The 21,505-nt window shown below is 33.8% G+C and overlaps 3 protein-coding genes across 3 annotated transcripts in view; 2 read left to right on the top strand and 1 right to left on the bottom strand.

The window, feature by feature from the left end:
• The first annotated feature begins 260 nt into the window (after positions 1-260).
• On the top strand, positions 261-2,221 carry LOC115217611 (WD repeat-containing protein WRAP73-like). The gene has a single exon (XM_029787366.2). The coding sequence runs from the start codon at positions 800-802 to the stop codon at positions 2,144-2,146; it is 1,347 nt and encodes a 448-aa protein (XP_029643226.1). The 5' UTR covers positions 261-799; the 3' UTR covers positions 2,147-2,221.
• A 7,069-nt stretch (positions 2,222-9,290) lies between these two features.
• LOC115211999 (dual specificity protein phosphatase 22) lies at positions 9,291-19,660 on the bottom strand. The gene is made up of 5 exons (XM_029780786.2): positions 19,337-19,660; positions 15,629-15,745; positions 13,809-13,933; positions 13,148-13,319; positions 9,291-11,466 (listed from the first exon to the last, which is right to left on the bottom strand). Exons 1-5 carry the CDS (start codon positions 19,409-19,411, stop codon positions 11,251-11,253), a joined length of 705 nt encoding a protein of 234 aa, XP_029636646.1. The 5' UTR covers positions 19,412-19,660; the 3' UTR covers positions 9,291-11,250.
• LOC115211979 (probable tubulin polyglutamylase TTLL9) overlaps positions 19,003-21,505 on the top strand; it is a 58,141-nt gene continuing 55,638 nt past the window's right edge. Inside the window, exon 1 of the mRNA XM_036502682.1 lies at positions 19,003-19,110. The gene's annotated coding sequence lies outside the window, so the exon portion shown is untranslated. The remainder of the gene's footprint in view (positions 19,111-21,505) is intronic.

The following is a 21,505-nucleotide window of genomic DNA, read 5'->3' as shown; positions in this document are numbered from 1 at the left end:
ACACCAACTTTATACTAATATCTGCAGGTCCTTCAGTAGTTATTGACAATGTTTATTTCTTGTCGCGATTCTTTGTTGCCTATATTTTCACAGGTTGTTAGAGCAAGCGATAAATTTGATTTCTGCTTGAAGCTATTTATGATACTATAATCATTGAGCAAAATGCACATGTTTAAAAATCCAATTTCCCTCCTCAATGGGACTTATGAAACCAGTATAAATCCAACGATATCGCTAAACTCACGTCCGGTGAAATAAGCCTCTGACGAAGAGAAGAACTAAGTAGGATAACTCTCAACTGCATTACTTTGACAAGCCAGCGCGACTGGAGAGGCTCGTGTATAGACTTGAATTCTTCTGTTAGTGAATTCGACATTAATTGGATCTACATTCTTTTAAAATATTCATGCCACCGTGAAAATGTATGTACACACTTCTAATTATATCCCAAGACAGCTACGAAATATACCAATGTTTTACTGAAAGGAAATCAGAATTTTATGGAAATATTCTATTAAGTGGATATCGCCTGAAGCACAGACATTTTGGGTTTTTATTTGAAATCCTTTCTATTTGAATATCAGATTTCGGTAGAGATATATTTTGCAGATATCTGAGGAATTTTTTAATATTTCTACTTTGATATTTGTTGTTTTTGATTCTCAGAATATAGAAATTTTCATTGAAAACAAATACTTTAAGTTTTCTTTTTGTATTTGTTTACTAATCTCTAACTGTGATGCTTTCGGATTTTATAAATATATAATTGTTTCTAATCGACTAGTCCATATAATCTAGCATGAATTTCTCTGAATTATATCGCCAGTCAAATCAACTGTGCGAATTTTCACCGAACGGTGAATTCTTGGCTATTGGTAGCCATTACAAATTAATTATTCGCAATGTTATCACTTCACAAATTGAGCATCTTTTCACTTGCATGGATTTTATTCAATACATAGAATGGTCCCGAGATTCGAGTTTGATTCTCTGTGGTATGTTTAAACGAGGTCTTGTGCAGGTATGGTCCCTGAAATATCTAGACTGGTCGTGCAAAATAGATGAAGGATCTGCTGGACTTCGAAATGTTCACTGGGGTCCTGATGGACTTCACATCTTAACAACTGCTGACTTCAATCTTCGTATAACTGTTTGGTCGCTTACCAACAAGAGTATATCATATATACGGTACCCCAAACAGTGCGAAAAGGGGTACGACTACAGTCAAGATGGCCTGTTCATGGCGCTGGCAGAACGCCGCGATTGCAGTGATTTTATAAGTATTTTTGCTTGCAAATCTTGGGAATTAATTAAACACTTTTCTTGTGCTACCGATGACCTCAGTGGTTTGAAATGGTCACCTAGTGCCAGAATTTTAGCTGTTTGGGACTCTTTACTCATGTACAAAATTTTAATTTATTCTGCTGATGGTTATCTTCTTCGAAAATATTCCCCCTATGAACATGCTTTGGGTATAAAATGTGTATCTTGGTCGCCAACAGGACAGTTTCTTGCTATCGGAAGCTTTGACGAAAAAGTTCGCTTGTTGAATAATATTTCGTGGAAGACATCGATGGAGAAGGGTCACCCATTGGTGGTAAAACCAGATAAAGTAACGATATATAAAGAAGAAGTTAGTATGGGCCCTTTACCGACATCTTTTGAGGAAATATCAAGTGCTATGGTGGCACTATGTTCTAAAGAAAGTAAGTATCATATTGTGAAAGAAGCATTAGAAATTCCCAGCATCAAACCTTCTTTGACCAAGGCTAACCCTGAACTTGGAGTTAGCCAGGTTGAATTCAGCTGCAATTCTCGTTATTTCTACACCAAGAATGACAATATGCCCTGTGTTTTATGGATATGGGATGTCAAAAACCTCTGTTTGTCTCACATTCTCGTTCATTTATCGCCTATTAAACATGTTCGTTGGGATCCAACCTCCGTACGATTGGCTCTTTCTACAGGGAACAAGCAGTTATATATGTGGACTCCATCGGGTTGTTTGAGTGCAGAGATCCCCATAGATGCCATGTTTCAAGTGAACACCCTAAAATGGCATCCTGACGGTAGTGCTTTAGTTTTAATTGGTAAAGAAAAGACGTGCATTTCTTATTTAACGGGAGAACAAACGGATGATCAATGACAACCAGTAAAGCATATCAGCTAGCTTTTGTAATTTTTTTTTTTTACATTCGCTTCATATGCAATATAACCAAAACAAGCGAAAATTATCATCAGTGAAAATGTGAAACAGTTTCTCTTTCATTTTAAAATTGATATTTGCAGAACTGAGAAAACTCCAGGAAAATGAACATGTAATTGCCTTATTTTTAATAACTAATATCTATTGTAGCATGTTCTTACTCTGAAATTTGAGACTTTCAGCTGCATTGATTTTGCTCATTTTTAATTTGAGCTTTAATATTTTTTAAAATTGAATTGTATCATAAACTCTTTCATTTTCGTAACATTTTTATGACTGATTAAATTATTTTTTGGTAATAAAGATTTATTTTGTCAATACATCAGAAAACTATATATGCATAAATCATATTTATTAAATCTTTGTAACACCCATTTTATCTTGTGTTGATTTATAATTCAGAGAATGAGCCAACAAGTAAGCTTCTACATGGTCACTTGACTAAACTTGCTGCCAAATCTCTCTTATTTCACCATACCATCTTACAACTTTGATGATAGTTACTTAGTCAGGACTGCTAAACAACAAATTATTTTATTACTTTATTCATTAAACTGAGGTTATGACAAAGCGTTTTCAAAGATTTTCTTGATGACAACAATCTTAGTATGTATTACAGCCTTTGTTGAATTGCCATGTTACATTTTTGTAAATCTGTGTTTTAAAATGCATATTCAACACACACGCAAACATGCACATATACACACACTTGACATTTTTCTGTACAGTTTCTGTCTGTAAAAATTCCAGTCATAAGGCATTGTTCAACTTAAAGCTTATAGTGAAATACTTGCCTGAGATGCTTCTTCGTAGACTTAGACCCAGAACTACATGGTTGTGAACTACTTCACTGCTAAAATCTTTAAGTATTTCATATCTCAAAGTAGTATAATTCAACTAGGAGATAGATCACCACCAGAAATGTTGATGCAGCATTTATAAATATAGCTAAATATTGTTTTAATAATATATACGAAGGGTGTATGAAAAGTTTTGAGCCTTCAAGGCCTTTGAACCTTGAAGTCTTGTGCCATGTTTTATTTTGTTTTTTGAGGTTCAAGACTTTTCATACACCCCTCTCATATTGACATCTAATTATATTCTCATGTTTGTTAGCCTGACTGCATAAAAAAAAACAGGCTCCACTCTTCAGAGTTGTTGAATAATTAGCATTTGGAAAGTCATTTAGCTCTACAAATGATCGTTTTAACAAACAATTCCTTTCATACAGGCATTGAAAAATAAATGTACAAAAAATCAAAAAACAGAATAGCAACAGATATAATTGCATTTTTGGGGATTATTGAGCCATTACAGAAATTAACCCTTCAGCATTCACATTATTCCATCAAAAGTAATGTTTATCTAGTCATATTGTTTTGAATTAATCATGCATTATCTTGTATCTTTGAGATTTTGATGAGGTAACTGTTAATTTTTAGAATACTATTGTAGGATAGGTGTAAGAGGCCACATCTGGCCAGTTTGAATATAATGCAGGTAGAGTATTTTGGCCAGATATGGTCAGTTTAAATGCTAAATGATTAATGTCTTGTTGATTGTTTATGTGTTACTGATTGTTTTTCTTCAATATTAAGAAAATGTGATGATGAATAAGTTTTATTCTTTTACTTGTTTCAGTCACTGACCCCTTTTAAGGATTTTAATGAATTATTCTGGACCCAACACAGTCCTCAATCAATCATGATGATGACTGGAATAGCCATGAAATTTCATTTCACAGTTAAGTTTTTGCTTTATTGATGAAGTTGTACTAGCATTTTAATTAGCTACTTCACTGAAAAAAATTGCCATCTGTAGTGCGTATGTTTTATTTTGTTTAACCCTTTAACTGTGAAATGATTTTTTATTTGATATATTGTGAAGTTAGGGACACAGTATATATAATACTTGTTTTTAGACATAAACATGCACACATATGATGAGCTTTTGCACAGTTTCTGTCTACCTAATTCTGCTCAAAAGCTATTGGTTGATGCAAGGCTTAATAAAGAGAGACTTGCTCAAAATGCTCTGCAGTAGGATCAAATCTAGAATCACATTTGCAAAGTGAACCTCTGAGTCACATGGCCATTCATGTTTCTATACAATTTATTATGCTATATTTTTGCTTTATTGATGAAGTTGTACTAGCATTTTAATTAGCTACTTCACTGAAAAAAATTGCCATCTGTAGTGCGTATGTTTTATTTTGTTTAACCCTTTAACTGTGAAATGAAATTTCATGGCTATTCCAGTCATCATCATCATCGTTTAACGTCTGCTTTCCATGCTGGCATGGCCGGTTTGATTGAGGATTGGCAAGCCAGATGGCTGCACCTGGCTCCAACCTGATCTGGCTGAGTTTCTACAGCTGGATGTTCTTCCTAACGCCAACCACTCCGAGAGTGTAGAGGGTGCTTTTACATGCCACTGGCATGAGGGCCAGTCAGGTGGTACTGGCAACAGCCACGCTTGAATGGTGTTTTTTATGTGCCACCTGCACAGGAGCCAGTCCAGCGGCACTGGCAATAACCTCGCTTGAATGTTGTTTACCATGTTCCACCAGCACAAGTGCCAGTAAAGCGATGCTGGTAATGATCACACTTGAATGGTGCTTTTTATGTGCCACCGGCACAGGAGCCAGTCAGCAGTCCTGGCAACGATCACACTCGGGTGGTGCTTTAATGTTCCACTGGCACGGGTGGCAGTCATTGGCCATGTCAGCGATGTCAAATGTCTACCAACAAAAAAAATAAGAAAAAATTGAATTGGTATTTTCTGCAAGTAAAGTTGTCTCAATATACTTGACATATCTCAACAAAAAATAGTTTCAAACATGACATTCTTCAACAAAAGATGGATTGATATATAAAACTGTTTTCTATAGTTAAGGGTTATGAAATTTTGAGTGGATATATCTGATTTCTTCAGTAAAGAAATGAGGCAAGATAAAAGAATTTGGAACTTGTGTGTAGTTCAGAGCATTGAAACAATCACAGATTTAAACATAGTTCTATTCTATTACTTTTATTTAGGAACATTTTAAAAAATCTTCCCAGGGTTTACCATGCATGCCTTCATTGTTGTCACTATTTCTAAGTAGCATAAGTGGCCAAAGTTATATCGATCTGAGAAGGCCATAAACATAATAATAGGTGATTAAACATCTGAGTCGGAGCCACAGATGAAGGAAACTTTTTAGTATATAATACTTGACTTCTTTGAATTTATTAATTAAATTTCTTTTATTGTCTATTGTTTGAAGTAAGATATAGGCATGTAATTGGACGAACATAATATTTCCAGCAAAGTGAAACTTGTTTCTCAGCCCAGATGTCAACATCAAGTGGCCAAGTCAGAGCTCCCACCAACTAACACTGCATATAACTTTATTATCTTCCAAACCATTTAAAATATGTAAAGTTTTCTTTTTTTATTTCTTTTACATCCTTAGATATCTATAGACCATATAGTTATCAAATTCCATTGCCAGTTCATCTCGAGGCTATTTTTATATAGGGTGTCTACAAAAACACTCCCTGATTTCACAGTGTGATTATATTTAAACCAATTCAAATGTGTTGATAAACATGTTATAAAATGATTCTCTGACAAGTTATTTCATTTTTTTCAAGTGATTAGACATCTTTGACCTGAAAACCACAGAGGTGCAAGATCTAAAAATGGCTGCCACCCCACAGCAATGCAGATGGTGTGTACTGGAATTTGCAAGATCAAATAGTATTGTGGCCGTGCAACATGCTTTCAGACTCAAGTATCATATGATTCCACCTACACCCAAGTCCATTTGGAAATGGTATTTTAGTCAGAAAGGGACATTGTGGTCGACCATCAGTCTCAGAGTAAGTTATTGATGGAGTTAGCAGAAAATTCGTGCACAGCCTCAAAAAATCAATACGAAAAGCTAGCCGAGAGTTACACCTCTCCAAAAGCACAGCTTGCAAGATCCTTCACAAACACCTAAAGTTTCACCCTTACAAGTTGCAATTAGTCCAAAACTTCACTGGAAAGATAATAGAATGTGATTTGAATTTTGTGACATTATCCTGCAATTAATGGAAGATAATTATAATCTGCTGTCAGGAAATTTCTCACTGAACAATTACCAAACAGATGAATTGGTTGTGCTGGACAAGATGATCAGGTGTTCTGCAAGTGGCCTGTGAGATCACCGGAACTGTGACTTCTTTCTTTGGGGGTATGTGAAGAGTACAGTTTATGTACCACCACTACCTGCAATCCTGGAGGAGCTGAAAATTTCAATCACTGAAGCAGTTTGCAGTGTAACTCCAGATATGCTACTGAGCATCTGCACCAAACTGGACTATCACATCAATGTTTTTCAAGCAACCAGATGGGTCCACATTGAGTGCCTTTAATGCTACTCTCTACCATAGGTAACTGGATGAAATCCTGCTTCTGAAGCAACTATCAGTGAAAAATTATTACAGTCTTTTTGTGGACATCCTGTACATCAAAACTGACAAATCTGAAACTAATGTCTTCTACAATAGTCTTGGGAAATGAAAATTAAAGACACATCACAAGATTATAAATATTTTGTACATATATGATCATCTTTGCGGACATTACTTGTCCATTTTGTCTTGTGAAGATATCTTCATTATCAATATTTGTTTTACTCAAGGTGGTTAGCTAGCAGAAACGTTAGCATGCTGGGTGAAATGCTTATTGGTATTTCGTCTGTCTTTATGTCCTGAGTTCAAATTCCACCGAGGTCAACTTTGCTTTTCATCCTTTCAAGGTTGATAAATTAAGTACCCGTTGCTTACTGGGGTCGATCTAATCAACTGGCCCCTTCCACAAAAATTTTAGGCCTTGTGCCTTGAGTAGAAAAGAATATTTGTTATACTCACCTGCAAGGAATGTCACTCATGTTACACCCATACCCTCGTAAATGGTCTCTGCACCCCATTGAACTGCTTAGATTTCTCATTCCTGTTCTCACTTTTTCAATCAATTACCACCTTTCTGTGCCTTTACCCACTGCCTGTTATTTCCCAACACCCACCTACTATAGTCCCTTATGTATCTCCACCTTGATCTACTGCTTCGTTCTGTTTTCCTTTCTGAGCCACTCCTTTATCTTCTACTTTACACCTCTGCATACTGGTATTTCCCACCATATGCACCCCCACCCTTGTTTATCATGCACTATACAAACCTCTGCCTCTATCTGGTACTCTTTTGAAAGCATCCTCTCTTTCATTCCTTCCAATGATCCATGGTCCTTGTCCTCTTTTATACTCACCTTCTTGCTCCTTGAGTTTACTTTAGCACCCCATAACTACCTTCCTCTTACCTCCTTCAGCCATATATCTCTATAGCAAAACATCTGTGCTTGTCCCTCTATCATACTTGCTATCAAATTCAACAACTGTTATACATCCACCTTGCCCTCCCAAATATTTCCTTTTAGTAGTGGAAGCTTTTTCCTTCCTTTCCTTTTGTTCTTTTTTGTCTTACAAGTCACACGGTAACCTCACTAATGCTGGTGGCATGAAAAAAAGCACCCTGTGCACTCTTAATTGGTTAGCATTAGGAAGGGCATCAAGCTGTAGAAACCATGCTAAAGATGACATTGGAGTTTGATGCAGCCCTGTAGCCCACTGATTCCTTGTCAAACTGTCTTACCCATGTCAACAAATAAAGATGTTAAACAATGATGATAATGATTATAAATAAAGAAGGCTTAAACATGAAAAGGTATTCACCATAAGTAAGCAATGTCAGAATAGATCTCTACAGATCTTGTGAACTTCAAACTCTTTGTTGATTGCATCAACAAACCAGAAAACAAAGTCAACTTTTATTTCAGTTTCTTTTATGATTTGAATTTTGAAAAACATAACTGAATATTTAGAATAAAGAAGTAATTTATTTCATTAAAATTCAGAAATAAAAATAATTTTTTCAAAAATGATATTTTAAAATAGCTTTCTCTAGAAGTGAGATATAATATAGGTGAGAAATAAAAATAAAAAAAATCAATTTCAATGAAGGCAGTGTTGTCTGAGCAAACTTTTGTGGATAACTATTTTTAAACATGTCAACATCAGTAAAACAATGAAAAAAAAATAATTATAAAAACATGGGTACATTTCTTACTTTGAACATACTGATTTCTTTTGGTGGGACATGGCCACAAAGTTTTAGGACATAGCTTAATCTCATATAATTTTAACAACTCTGGAAAGATAGAAAGCAAAGATGAACCTGGCACAATTTGATACCAAGAACATAAGGGAGAAAACTAAATATTGTAAAATATTTAGTACAGCACCCTAAAAAATTTGCTGACATACTGCCCATTTCACTCAGATTAATGATAATTCATAAATGACAATATTAAAATAGAAGATTGGAACAATATACCAACAATCATACTGTGAATAAATAAATAATTTGCCCAGGGAAGACAGCAAAGATTTCAAAATAATAATTGAGATATAAAGAAGATATAGTAAATTTATGAGTTAAGATAAGTGAGATCTCCAAATTAAATATTGCAAGTGGTGTCTCAAACATGAACAACAAAATGGTGCTTGGAATGAAATCTAGTTATTCATTTTAATCAGCATATAAGTGGGGAATATCTGGTGAGTATTTGCGACTGAACTTAATTTAAACAGTAAACGTCACTACACAAAATATTGTGCACATCATCTATTACTGAGAAATATACTATGTTGTAAGAAAAGGTTAAGGAGAGTTTTGTCACAGATTATTAAGAAGTTGCAAAACATCTGTTTTCCACATTAGATGAAACATTAAGAAGCAGTCAGTTGAAATTTATGAAATTACCACTGCAAACTAATAAAACTTACCAGTGACCTGACTTGACTCTGCTGTACTCCCACTTCACCCTGGTATCTGTTAACAACTAAGTGAACAAGGTATTAGTAGAGTCAAGGGTTTGGTTAAGGATTCAGCACAGTGGCGGTGACTGAATAAGAAATATTAACCTTCCTGCTGACATTCTAATTATTCAGCTATGGCAATTTTTATTAAAATAGTATTTTGGTTTAATAATTTTTTTCAAGTTAGGAGAGGCTAATTATGAAGACTGAAGTGTTTATGGCAGAAAATGCAGTCTCAATTTTCATTAGGGTATAAAAGACCAAAATGAAAACACTGCTAGGAGGGCCCTTAGTTTATGGATTATTTTACTAAGTCAATATATGATAAATTTGAGCTAGAAGTTCATTGACCATTATTAGTTTAAATCTGAAATATTTAAAAGATCTAAAACATAATACCTTGGCTGTGGAGATCGAAATGTGAAAACATCCTATTGTTCTCTTAAGTAAACAGAAAAACAATTAGGAATCTCTTGCATATCTATTTCAGGATAATTGTTCCTCATTAGAAATATATTACTTTGAATCTAAATCATTTTATATACATATTTGATGTGTCAGTACATGAAACTCTTGGATCTTGAGTCACTCTGTTGCTTCTGCTAAATATTAATAAAAAAATACAAACTTATATTTTGAGTTCCATTTTTCCTGTTTGCTTCACCAAATATATTATATATATATATATATATATATATATTATATACAGTAGTTTATATAAGGATATAACATTAATAGCTGTTCAAATGTATATATAATATTTGCATATATGTTAGCCAGGTAATAAACTAGTTATCTAAATGATATACGCTTCAGGTATTCTGAATTATACCATGTTCTTTACAAACATATATCATCTAAAATATTTCATTCTGTTTTTGTTCAGTGTTATGTGTTATCAGACTTGGGAACGTTAAATAGACTAGTATCTTATGCAAAAGTAGATTTATATCACATCTGCTTAATGCTATTTATTAGATCAACAGCAATATGCCAGCTTTATGTGTGCACCCATGGCTCAAGGCTACAATGATAATTTTTCCATTTCTAAATAAACATACATGTATGAGTTTTCTTCAAACTGACAGTTTTAACAGTCTAAACTTTTATGAAAATATAATCTCAAGATGAACTGAAAATCTATATGTTAACATTTTCCAGAATTTGGATCACAAAATCTCAACTTTGATACAAGGCTATAACAGGCAAAAACACACACACTGTTAAATGATATATTGTTTTTCATTAAATGGTGAAAATAAATTTTTATTCATTTTTAAATACTATATATTATTTTTGGTCATTCATCATTAAAAATACTCAAAAAAATATATACAATCAACTTATTACATTAATTTACAACATGTGAAACCAAGTGGAAAATGTGCAGAAAACTGAGAAATGATGGAAGAAAGTAGGAGAAATATGTTATTCAGTCAGCTTCAATGTTAGAGGTTTTCAGGAATATTAGAAATAGTCAGTGGGGACTTAGTGAGAGTGCAAGATTTTAATTTATTGGCAGCTTGTTATGAATTAGAAATTAATAAATATTGAATGAACTATCGTTGAAAGTATCACACATGATTATGACAGGTACCAGATATAAAGGCAACTGATAAAATAATGAGAGAAATGGGTCAAGGCAGAAGATAAATGTGCTGAGAATGTGCTGACCATGCACAAAACAGACTAAGTTACACCAATCAAGAATAAGAAATGCAGAAATATCAGACCCTACAACCCCACTCTGCTTAGTATCAGAAGAGTACAATGAACACAATGTGGATAAGGAAACCTTAGAGCAGGACACTGTTAGAGTTAAGTAATGAGGAAGACAATATTCAATCTTGAACACACTATTTAGTTCTTAAGTTGTTAAGAACAGCTTGAAAAAACAAACTCCAATTTCAAGCTAAAATTATTAGTAAATGAGAAAAGAATAGAAATTTTTTCATCAGAAATGCAACTTCACTGATTGTTTCATAAGAGAACTCGATAAAACACATTTCATAATACAACTTAAATAGAGTATAAATGATATTTCTATCAGCTTTCTTCCTTTGAATCATGATCCCAGTAAAATGATATATTTTCTAAATTGTTTTAAGAGAAGGACTTTAATAATATGATGAATTAGTTTCAGGTTTCATTGGATTTTGACTTCACAACATCTGTAGAGCTTTTGCTTTCTTCAGATGTCTTTTTTCCTTCATTCAGGTTATATACCCAGACAGCAACATCACTCTGGGATCCATGTGCTAAGTAATGTTGATAACATTTCAGAAGCTCCTGACAGCGTTGTTCATCATTTTTGTTATCATAGTCAGGGTACTTCTCTTTCAAACGTTTCCGAGCCTTGAAAAAAAAAAAAAAAAATTAACCAATCAAGTTTGAGAAACACTGATATATTGAAGAACTGAAATAAAAGTTTTTCACTTGATTATATGTCTCTAATACTAATCAATTAAAATACAGGAAAATATAATATTTTACATAATATTTAATCTCTTTTCAAACAATCATTTAAACACCCATTCTGAAATGGTGATCCAGCATTCATGTCACAACTCCATACCAGTACACTTATCTCTCCTGCATGCACTAGCCAATAATGCCTTTCAAATTTCTTTCATTTCACTTGTAATCTATCTTTCATACAAGTTATCATAACTCATCCTGATTACCTCAGTTACCTCCAGCCCAGCAATGCTTTTACCATTCAGTTTATGATTGGCCTTTACAGAGAAAGAAACCCTTTATCAGCAGAGATAACAGTTCTATGAATTTCTTCAACCTTCGTGTGCTTCCTGCTCTATAATTACATCACCTGTAATAGAAACTATCAATTATGTTTACTGCACAGTTCATAAACTTCAATACAAAAGAGCTCACACTATGAACTACTGTATACAAAGCATGTCTAAAGTCCTGTATTTTTCTATTGATCTAATAGATATTCGACTGCATCTTTTTGAACCTATTCTTTATATTGAGTATGCAATAGTCAGCTGCTACTCTGTTCCTATATCTCAAGGAAGTTCAGTGGGATTTTTGAGTTTTTGATATTAATCTACATATTGGACTTTTGCCAAATTGTCTTTGGCCCATATATTCAAGTTTAGAACTTCTTTTGCAGTTTTTTTTTATATTCCAAATAAAAGTCTGTATGTCTATGGACGTTTTTATAGTTTTTGCCCTGAAAGCTGTCTACAATGATGATAATATAATCAAACTTTAGATTTTAATTTTTTTTTTCTTTGTTACTTTTTAAAATAAAATATAAACTAGGATTGAATTGTAAACATGTCTACAATTTTTAATGCTGTAGTACTGCTATGGGAAGCCAATGTAAAACAAATAAAAAGTGGTACCTAAAAAATTCACTTTCAGGTTTTATTTAGGCATCTACATATCACTAATGACTACTTCTCCCTAAATTAAATTACTTTTTTCTGATGACAATGGTTATTGCTAGCTTACATTACTGACCACCACTTATGGCAATACTTCACAGCTCAGGAGGGCTGCTAGAGTGTTCTTTGCAACCTACAACTGCTAATGGAAAACAGGGTCCTGTCACTAAAAATGTTCAATTTACCACATTCAACAAAAACATCAAATATACTTTTAGTTTCACATAGACACAATATTTTGGGAAATCACTGGAAGAAGAAACAGACTTCATGCAGAAAAAAAAAGGTGATGGTATATGAGAGAAAAAGCTGTTGGAGTGTGGTGGTGACAATGGTTGTTGTTTAGCCTCAAGTCAGCCTTAATTGATCTTGGTCAAAAGTATTCTCCCAATTACCATCTAGTCTATTTTTTTCTCAGGCATAGTGTATCTAAGACATCATTATTTAATGTATCTTTGTTTTTTTAAGATGGTAGGATGTGATTTTAGAGAGATTTGGCTGCTATTTCAAGTAGACCAAATGACCATGTAGTGGCTTCTTTGATGGCTTCTGATCATGACGATGATGGTGAGATGATAAATCAGGGAGATACTTCCCTTTCACCATAAAATAAATTTACTTACAGCTTCCAACCCATTCTCTTCATATTCTCTCAGTTGCCTTTGGAAACCATAGTTTGGGTTAGCACAGTTCCGTGCCCCTCTTATAGCATTCATAGAATCCCTCCAGTTCAGGCTTGTTATCGTCATTATATAGGCTACTGTGAGTGTTACACTTCGTGATACTCCTGACAAACTGGAATTGAGATTGACCAATCAAGTAGACATATCTGGCTAAACTACATCAAAATGAAACTTCAAGACAAAATTAAAAAACAACAACAAAATAACAAAAAATAAAACAAAAAATGAAAATAAGAAAAGGATAAAATTCCAAAAGATACAACTCTGATGATGAATTATTTGGCAAAGTGTTTAGAACAAGGACTGATGAAGTAAGATATTATGAAGGTGACAAAAGAATGAGAAATGAGTGTGCTGGATGGGCTGAAGAGGTGGCATACAATTTGCTTGTTCAGAGGAACAGAGGTAGTTGGTCAGTATGTCTCAGCTTCAAGGGACATAAATCTTATTAGAGTAAAGAAGCAAATATATAGAATTGTAACAGCAACTACAAAATAGTTGTAAATGTCATACATTCTGTAACAAGGTCTTTTACAAGTGAGAAAGCAAATTTTTTTCATTGTGTGCAAAATGTCAATTAATAATTAAAATAAACTCTCACCAATGAATAAGTACACCACCTCCTTCTTGTCTAGCTTTGTGAATGAAGTCTATACTCTCTTCAAAATATTGGCTCAAACACTGTTGGGGATTGTCACTGGCAAAGATACACAGGTAAACTTTATCCTGAACAAAAAAGTAAATAAAGCAAAGCTTCAAACTGGGGAAAAAAATATATGTTTTAAAAGAAAGAAAAGATCTTAAGACCTTAAATATAAAATATCTTAAGTAAAAAATGCCCTTTTTATTTAACAACTAAGAATTAGTTGTTAAATTTTAAAAGAGTAATGAAACTAGTTAAAGCCTTGCAAGTAGTTGATGTTTCACTTTTCTTAACACTTCAAAGTGCATCAGTAGCCAAAAAAAATCATAACTTGGAAATCTGAGATGCCACAGAAGACTTAGTGATATTAAGAAGTGTGCACTAGACTAGCTTCTTCAGGATCAGCATTGCAAGACAAGATACTTATAGATTATACAATATACCACTAATTATGGAAAAACAAAAGTGCTCTCACTATTAACGACTCCCGTACATAAAGTACATCTAAAATCCTGTATTTTTCTATTGATACACGATGTTCCTTTTATAACTTTGAGGATGAATTAAAACTGTCATTAAATAGCCTGTCACTCAATTTACTGTGTCTGCTATGACTTGATTGTTAACAGAAGTGTTAATTTGTTATTAATTTACACATTCGACTTTGCCATGTTGCCTTTGGCACATATGTCCAGGTTTAGATATAAAGTTTTTTGATATAAAGGTCTGTATATCTACAGAAGTGTTTCTAATTTTTGCTCTGAAAACTGTCTACAATGATGATAATATAATCATACTAACTACTTTAACTAAGTCAATGATGAGTTATAAGATGATAATCTGATGTTAGTATTTATCACAAGGCAGTGATTCATAAACAGTTTGCTGAGGCACATTGGATGTTGCAAGGTATATCTAGGTGCACCACAAATTCTTGCAAGTAAAATATAAGGTCACAGAAAATCCATGCTAATGTTTGAGTGTCATGAAAAGGAGTTATTCACAATTTTGTAAAACATAAAATATGCAAAGCAATAATTTTCTTCCATTTGTTCTTTTTTTTTTTTTACTTAATTTTTAATTTTAAAACAGCCTTTATAAACCTACCTTGTAAAGTGCACCAGGAATGTTTTTGTTCAATCAATACTATGTCACAAAATCAAAAAAAGACTGAGAATTATTGTCATAAGGTTTATATGTAGGGTTTCCATTGGTCAGTATTGACCATGTATCTGTGTATGTATGTGCAGGCCTGGGCAAGCAATTGTCTATACCACTGAAAAGTTAGTGAAGATGATCATATTGATTTCAAATTTTGGCACAAGTCCAGCAAGTTTGGGTAAAGGGCTAAGTTGATTATATTAACTCCAGTGCTCAACTGGTACTTATTTTATTGACGCCAAAAGGATGAACGGCAAAGTTGACCTTAGTAGAATTTGAACTCAGAACGAGAAGACAGATGAAATGCCTTTAAACATTTTGCCCAGCATACTAACGATTCTGCTGGCTCACCACCTTAATGAAGATGATCATATTTAACTCAGAGTTAAACTAAAACACTGCACTATAAGTTGAAGGTGTCGTTCTTATATTATTTAGGCGAATTCAGCAAGTATGGGAGACAACTCCAGTCATAGTTCAAACTTATAACTCCTCAGTAAAGCATGGATTTTTAATACAACAGCTGAAGAAGTTTTAAGAGAATCAGATGTACCATATTCCACATATGGGATTGTGTAGTTAATGTTAAAGAAAATTACATAAAATTATCAACTCACAGAAAGCAATGGTTTGGCATTGTCATGAACAGCTAAAATATGAGTAACACTATTTTCTTTTTGTGCTTTTTCTTCTTTAGAATCATAGAAGTTTCCAATGTAAACTCCATCAAGAATCTGAAAAGAAACATTCCAAAAGAACAATAAAATTAATAGAAGCAAATAATATACAGATATACTTCTTCACTCCTATAATACATTTAATGAAATGATATTTGAAATGTACCTCAATTGAACAGTTTCTTTGTCCATGTTGTTATCAATAACATTTTTATATTCATATTTCCAATAAAATACTCTACGTTGTGCATTTCAATTAATATTGAAAATAAGAAATAATTGATGAATTTAATAAACTAATTAAATATCATTATTAAGCGGTTTTAAATAATAACTTAACAAAAGCATTTTATGGTTGGTGATGTTGGGTAAGTTGGTATCAAAAATGTTAAGAAGTTATAAGCTTGTACCAGGTTACATGTTGCATAAGTGATCCTTATCATTTAATTAACATTTTGCTTGAGATAATTTGCACAGCCAGACCAGCTGATAATAATTACTGTTCATGTCTATCACTCTCTTTTATGATATGCACTTGAAGTTTATTTCTCAGAAAAAATAATAAAGGCTAACTGTAGGATGACAGACTTTCTCATTTACATCCTATAGTATTTTACATTTGAAAAGATTAATTCTGACTGAATATGTTTTGAAAAGACCAAATATACCACTGGCTGCTGTTTTCAATCATAAAAATAGATTTGCAGAGCCTTATCATGTTGGAAGAGCTTAGTAAAAGATACAGTTCTGGAGGTGATGAGTAACCAGTCAGATGCTGAAGCTGGTGACCTTACCAGAGACAATGAAGAAAACTGACAGACCAATCAGCTTTCAGTGTTGTCTATCTCATACACTGTAGACTACCTCTTACGAAAATAGAAGAGGATGTTGAAGAATTGGGGAATGACAGTGTGATAGCTAGAAATAACAGTTCTTTGAAGATTTATGACTTTAAGTAAATTAACCAACAAGATGGTAATGTAACTGCCTGAATCTCATAATATTTTCTATTTCTTCCCAAGGAGAAAAGTGGCAAGAGCCCTAGAGCCTGTGCACATCTAAGGCCCCATAAGAAAATTAATATATTGGGTAACTTTAAATTAGTCTCAATCTCTGTCACCTACATTTGAGGTATCTCAAATAATATTAGTCCCTATATACACAACAGAAATATATGCTCTCCATCCCTATCCAAAATGGATCTTTACATCTGTCTCCAAAAATAAGTTTTTTCACAATATATAATTTCATGTAACATATATATCTCAGGTTTTAAAAAAGGTATATCATGTCCTTACATGTCGTAAGTTGCAACCAAAAGGATCAGTATCAATCAAGAGGGTACCCTGCAGCAAAATACTGCCTCAAAATGTCCCTTCCAGTCCATGCCAGTATTCAAAATGGACAAAAAAGTGATGATATTTGTGTTTGCATAATTGGGTAGTGGTATATTGCAACTACTCCTAAGACAAGAACAGTTGACACCATTCATCTGATATAGGGCTGGCTAGGACCCAGTCAAGGCATACTCGTGCTATTAATTGTTCACTGTGCTAAATGTAATGGTTTAACCAGACAAAACTTTCTGGTGCCTGTTCTCCAAATGATAAAATCAAATGGTGCAAAGGAGAGCAAACAATGGTTAGTATTTTGTCTTAGAGGTTGCTTGCCTTGTAAGATTTTCTCTTACAGTCAGTCATGGTATCTAAACAAGGATGATATAGAGAACACTAAACAGAGTAAGACGTTTGACAGATTGTCTGAACATGAAAACAGTACAGTATACAGAATCTATTGTCTAGCATTAGTGAGAGTTGGGGAAGAGGTCAGAGAACGATACAGGGATTAGTGTGAGGTCTCACAAAAGAATCATGAGAGACTGAAAAATTACAAAATGTATATATGGAGAATAATTAATGTGGAAATTTTGGTTAACCTCCAGTTAACCAACACTATTTTTTTTCTCATTTTTTTGCCAGGGTCAGAAACTGGAGGTTAACCGAAATTGTTTTTAGGTAAAGAGGACATGCTTTCCATGAATTGGCAATTATGGAATTACATCCATAATGCAAACTTCTTGGGAGTCATAGAACTCATTATGAAATGCTGAGCTCATTATGATCTGTCCAAGTCAAACATACAGCAAAGATTAGAGATTTACAAGAAAAAACGGGATCTGCTATAAATTTAGTATTACTCAGCATCATCTCAAATTAAATTCACCAGTAACTGTGTGGATTATTATGTTCAAAACTATTTTAACTACTCCGTGGTGGAGTAGGCAACATTCGCAAAGGATAAATGTTGTTTGCTAAGGATGACTTTAAACTTTTTTACTCATTGTTAAATGAAGCTTAAACGATCAATGTAATGAATGGATGGTTGGAGGGACGGATAGGCGGACAGTCAGTCAGACAGAGACAAACATAAAAATGTCACTATAGGCAACAATAGCTCATAAGCAGTGTTTAACACAAGGTTTCTTTTGAAGCGTTAAACAATTTCGAATATTATTGGATTTGTTAAATGTTACGAGTTTTATGTTTACATTCTTCAGGTTCGTAATTTCTATAAAACTGGTTTGCAATTTTCAATAATTTTAAAATGTGACAAAGAACCAGTGAAAATATATAAAGAGACCATACATTTGCAATGTGTATCGGTTATCAGTAAACAGAATGAGTAACTGTAGCAGTCGATCGATAACTGGCGGGTAGCACGGTTAGTATAGGAGCGGTAATAGGTTTTATTGATACATGTTTACAGCAATATTCCAGTGGCGGGTACTGAAACACTGAGAGTCATACGAATGTCACAAGACACCAGATCCACTGTAATTCATTTATTGTTATTGTCAAAAGTCATTATTATTATATATTAGAAATCAATACTAGGGTTAATGTAATCGCTCAAGGGCTCCCTCAAAATTGTTTGCGCGTGGCTAAATTATAAACATTATTAATAGAATTATAGATTTGTATATACATCATTTTCCCTACCTTTTTCATTCATATAATTCAGTGTAAGCCCCTCCTACACTTTTTTGTGACATTACCTTGTAATGTCACTTCATCGTCGCCCTTATGGCAATAATAAAAGACAATATTATTATAATTATTATCGTCATCATCTGCTAGCCATGATGTAGTCGTAGTTGTCATCACTAGTCAACTAAGACATCGACTCAATTACTCTCGAAAATACTTATATCAGGGTAGGAACGATTCATATTGATAATCAAAGTTACGAAAAGATAGTTATTTTAATTATTTTGAAGAGAAACCAAATTCTACGGAGAAATATTTTAAGGGCGAGAGAAAAGATGTTTAAAGAGATAACCAAGAAGTAATTAAAATCAGTTGTCTGGAAGTTATAATAGTGAAAATCGGATAAAAAGAAAGTACGATTCATTTGACGGAGGGGTAAATATTCACATTTATTGTTTATCATTTAATGACATTATTTCTTGATAATATTTGTTTATCTTCTAAAGTAAATTATTCTCTAAGTTTCATTTTCTAAAAATCAAATGCTTTTGAAATCATATTTAAAAAGAATTACAGTTGTAAAGGAATAAATGTTACTACTCTAAACTGTAAGTAGGCTGTGCTTTATAAACAGCAAATAAACAGTGGATTTATTGCTTACCTTGCTCATTCCAGACCCCATGAATCTTCTGCTTTTGACTCCCGCTAAAGACAAGACACGTTCAAAACACGCCATGTTCGAACGAGCTCTTCCTCTCGCTTTTATACTCAGCCTATTCTCTCCTACTCATCTCTCCCCCTTTCGTTTAATTTGTTATATTTACCTCATACTCTCCTCTTCCAACTTTTCCTTTTCCCTCTCACTATCCATCTCTACTATCCCTACTCTGGCAACTCCTACCCCCACCCTTCAACTTTCAGTATTCTCGCTTTAAACTTTTCTTTGGCAAATTATGTAACGGTCTCCTTTCTTCCATCTCTTCTCCCACTTCCTTCGTTTTCACTTGCTTTATCTTTCTTTTCTCTATTTCAGTCTTCTTTCTTTCCTCTATGCTCTCTCCTTTTTATTTCCTTTTATATTGTTTTCTTTTTTCTTTTCCATCTCAGGCAATGAATCTACACTTTATTTCTATAGTGTACTTCTTTCCTTCCTTCCCTTCACTCCTTTACTCTTTTTTTCTTTCCGCTTCTTTCTGTACATATCTTTCTCTTTTCACAATGCTGTCTCCGTTTTTCTCTCGCTTATCTTGGTAATAAACTATTAATTTATTATCAGTTTTCCTCTCACTCTTTATTTCCTCCCCTTCTTTAAGTGTCTGTTAATATAAACGTAATGTGATCAGTAACCATGGAAACGATAGCAACAAAGTATATAGTGTTTACAATCTACACATTGACCATAGTTTATTAGCTGGATGATATTTATCGACCAGTTAAAAGAGTTTATCACAGCCTAGATCTCTTAAGTGTAATACTGTGGCCCTCGTCGAGCGGACTTAACATCAAGAGCATTCCAGCCACGCCCCTCTCGTCTTTGTTTACACTTGAGGCCTGCAAAACAATGCAAATTTTAATTTTAAATCTAAGTAATCCTGAGATTGGCATCACTCATAACCTTTGTAAGACCTCCCAGGTTGGTTTGAATATCTGTGTCAACGGCTGCAGGAAAAATAATATTAAATAAAAAAAAAAACGTGGATGAGGAAACAATTCTAAATGGCTGTGGCAAGTAAAATGGTTACACCACAGATTTCATTACACCGTGGGAAGAAGTGGAATCGATCTTTAAACATTTATGGAAAATAGTAGCTTTATATTTGCTATTTACTGCAAAAATAGAACTCAGTAAAACCGATCAGTGAAATTTGCACAGCAGTTCAAGCGCAGACAAGTAGAATAATTAATAAATTCATAGTAAATTCACGGTGTTTTTTGTTAATTTGAGATGTAAGTTATACCCGTTAACTTTATAAATCCTGTCAGCGCATGTACTGTTATGCAAATTTGACTAACCGGTTTAGATGAGTACTAATTTGTATACAGTATGAAATAGATGCTTGCTTGCTTCACGCTCTTGTTTGATGGGGTTGGAGGCATCCCAGATTAGTGGTCCCAGAGGCATCATCATGCATAAGGCCAACCTGGTCCATCAGTACTCTCCCATCGTTGGCGGTTTCGTGACAGCCCCTCTGCATCCTCCAAGGTGACGTCGAGCCTCAGGAGATCTTCTACAATGACGTCTAACCTTCTGGTGAGGAGCCTGTCACGAAGCTTCTTCCAGCCCACAGCTGCTGCGTCGAATGAAAATAAAGCGGGAGGCAGAGATCATGTCTGCATCAGCGCATGCGACGGAAAGCTATGAGGTATGAAGTAAATATAAACTACTAATCTCTCTGTAGACAAAAAGATGGGATATTCTTTCTCCGATGAAAGTCTAAGAAGACCAGAAACTGTCAGATCTATCTAACCTTTTCTGTCATCTGGTCAAAAACAAACCAACGGTGGTTTACTTTTCGCGACGACACTAAAACCGGGATCTTTTCGTTTTGACACACAGGCCTGATTGTATAGATGTTTTATATGCCAATTGAGAATATCACAATTTTATTTATTTATATATTTATTTCTTGGCAATTAAATAACAATAAAAGTTATGAGCCTTAAATTCGTTAAGTCAGCTATAGTTATAAGGGGAACATAGACTTACAAATTTTAAATTCCAACCCCAAATATTATAAAAACAAGCAAAATCTAAATGCAATTGTAGAGACACGACTAGGTGTTCTTTGAAGGAAAATGCTTGTCAAAAATATAGTATACAGAACAGGTA

This window comes from Octopus sinensis, linkage group LG1 (genome assembly GCF_006345805.1).
Source record: "Octopus sinensis linkage group LG1, ASM634580v1, whole genome shotgun sequence".
NCBI classification, from domain to species: Eukaryota; Metazoa; Mollusca; class Cephalopoda; order Octopoda; family Octopodidae; genus Octopus; species Octopus sinensis.
The sequence above is the reverse complement of the archived record's forward strand: the minus strand, read 5'-3'. Positions and strand labels throughout refer to the sequence as shown.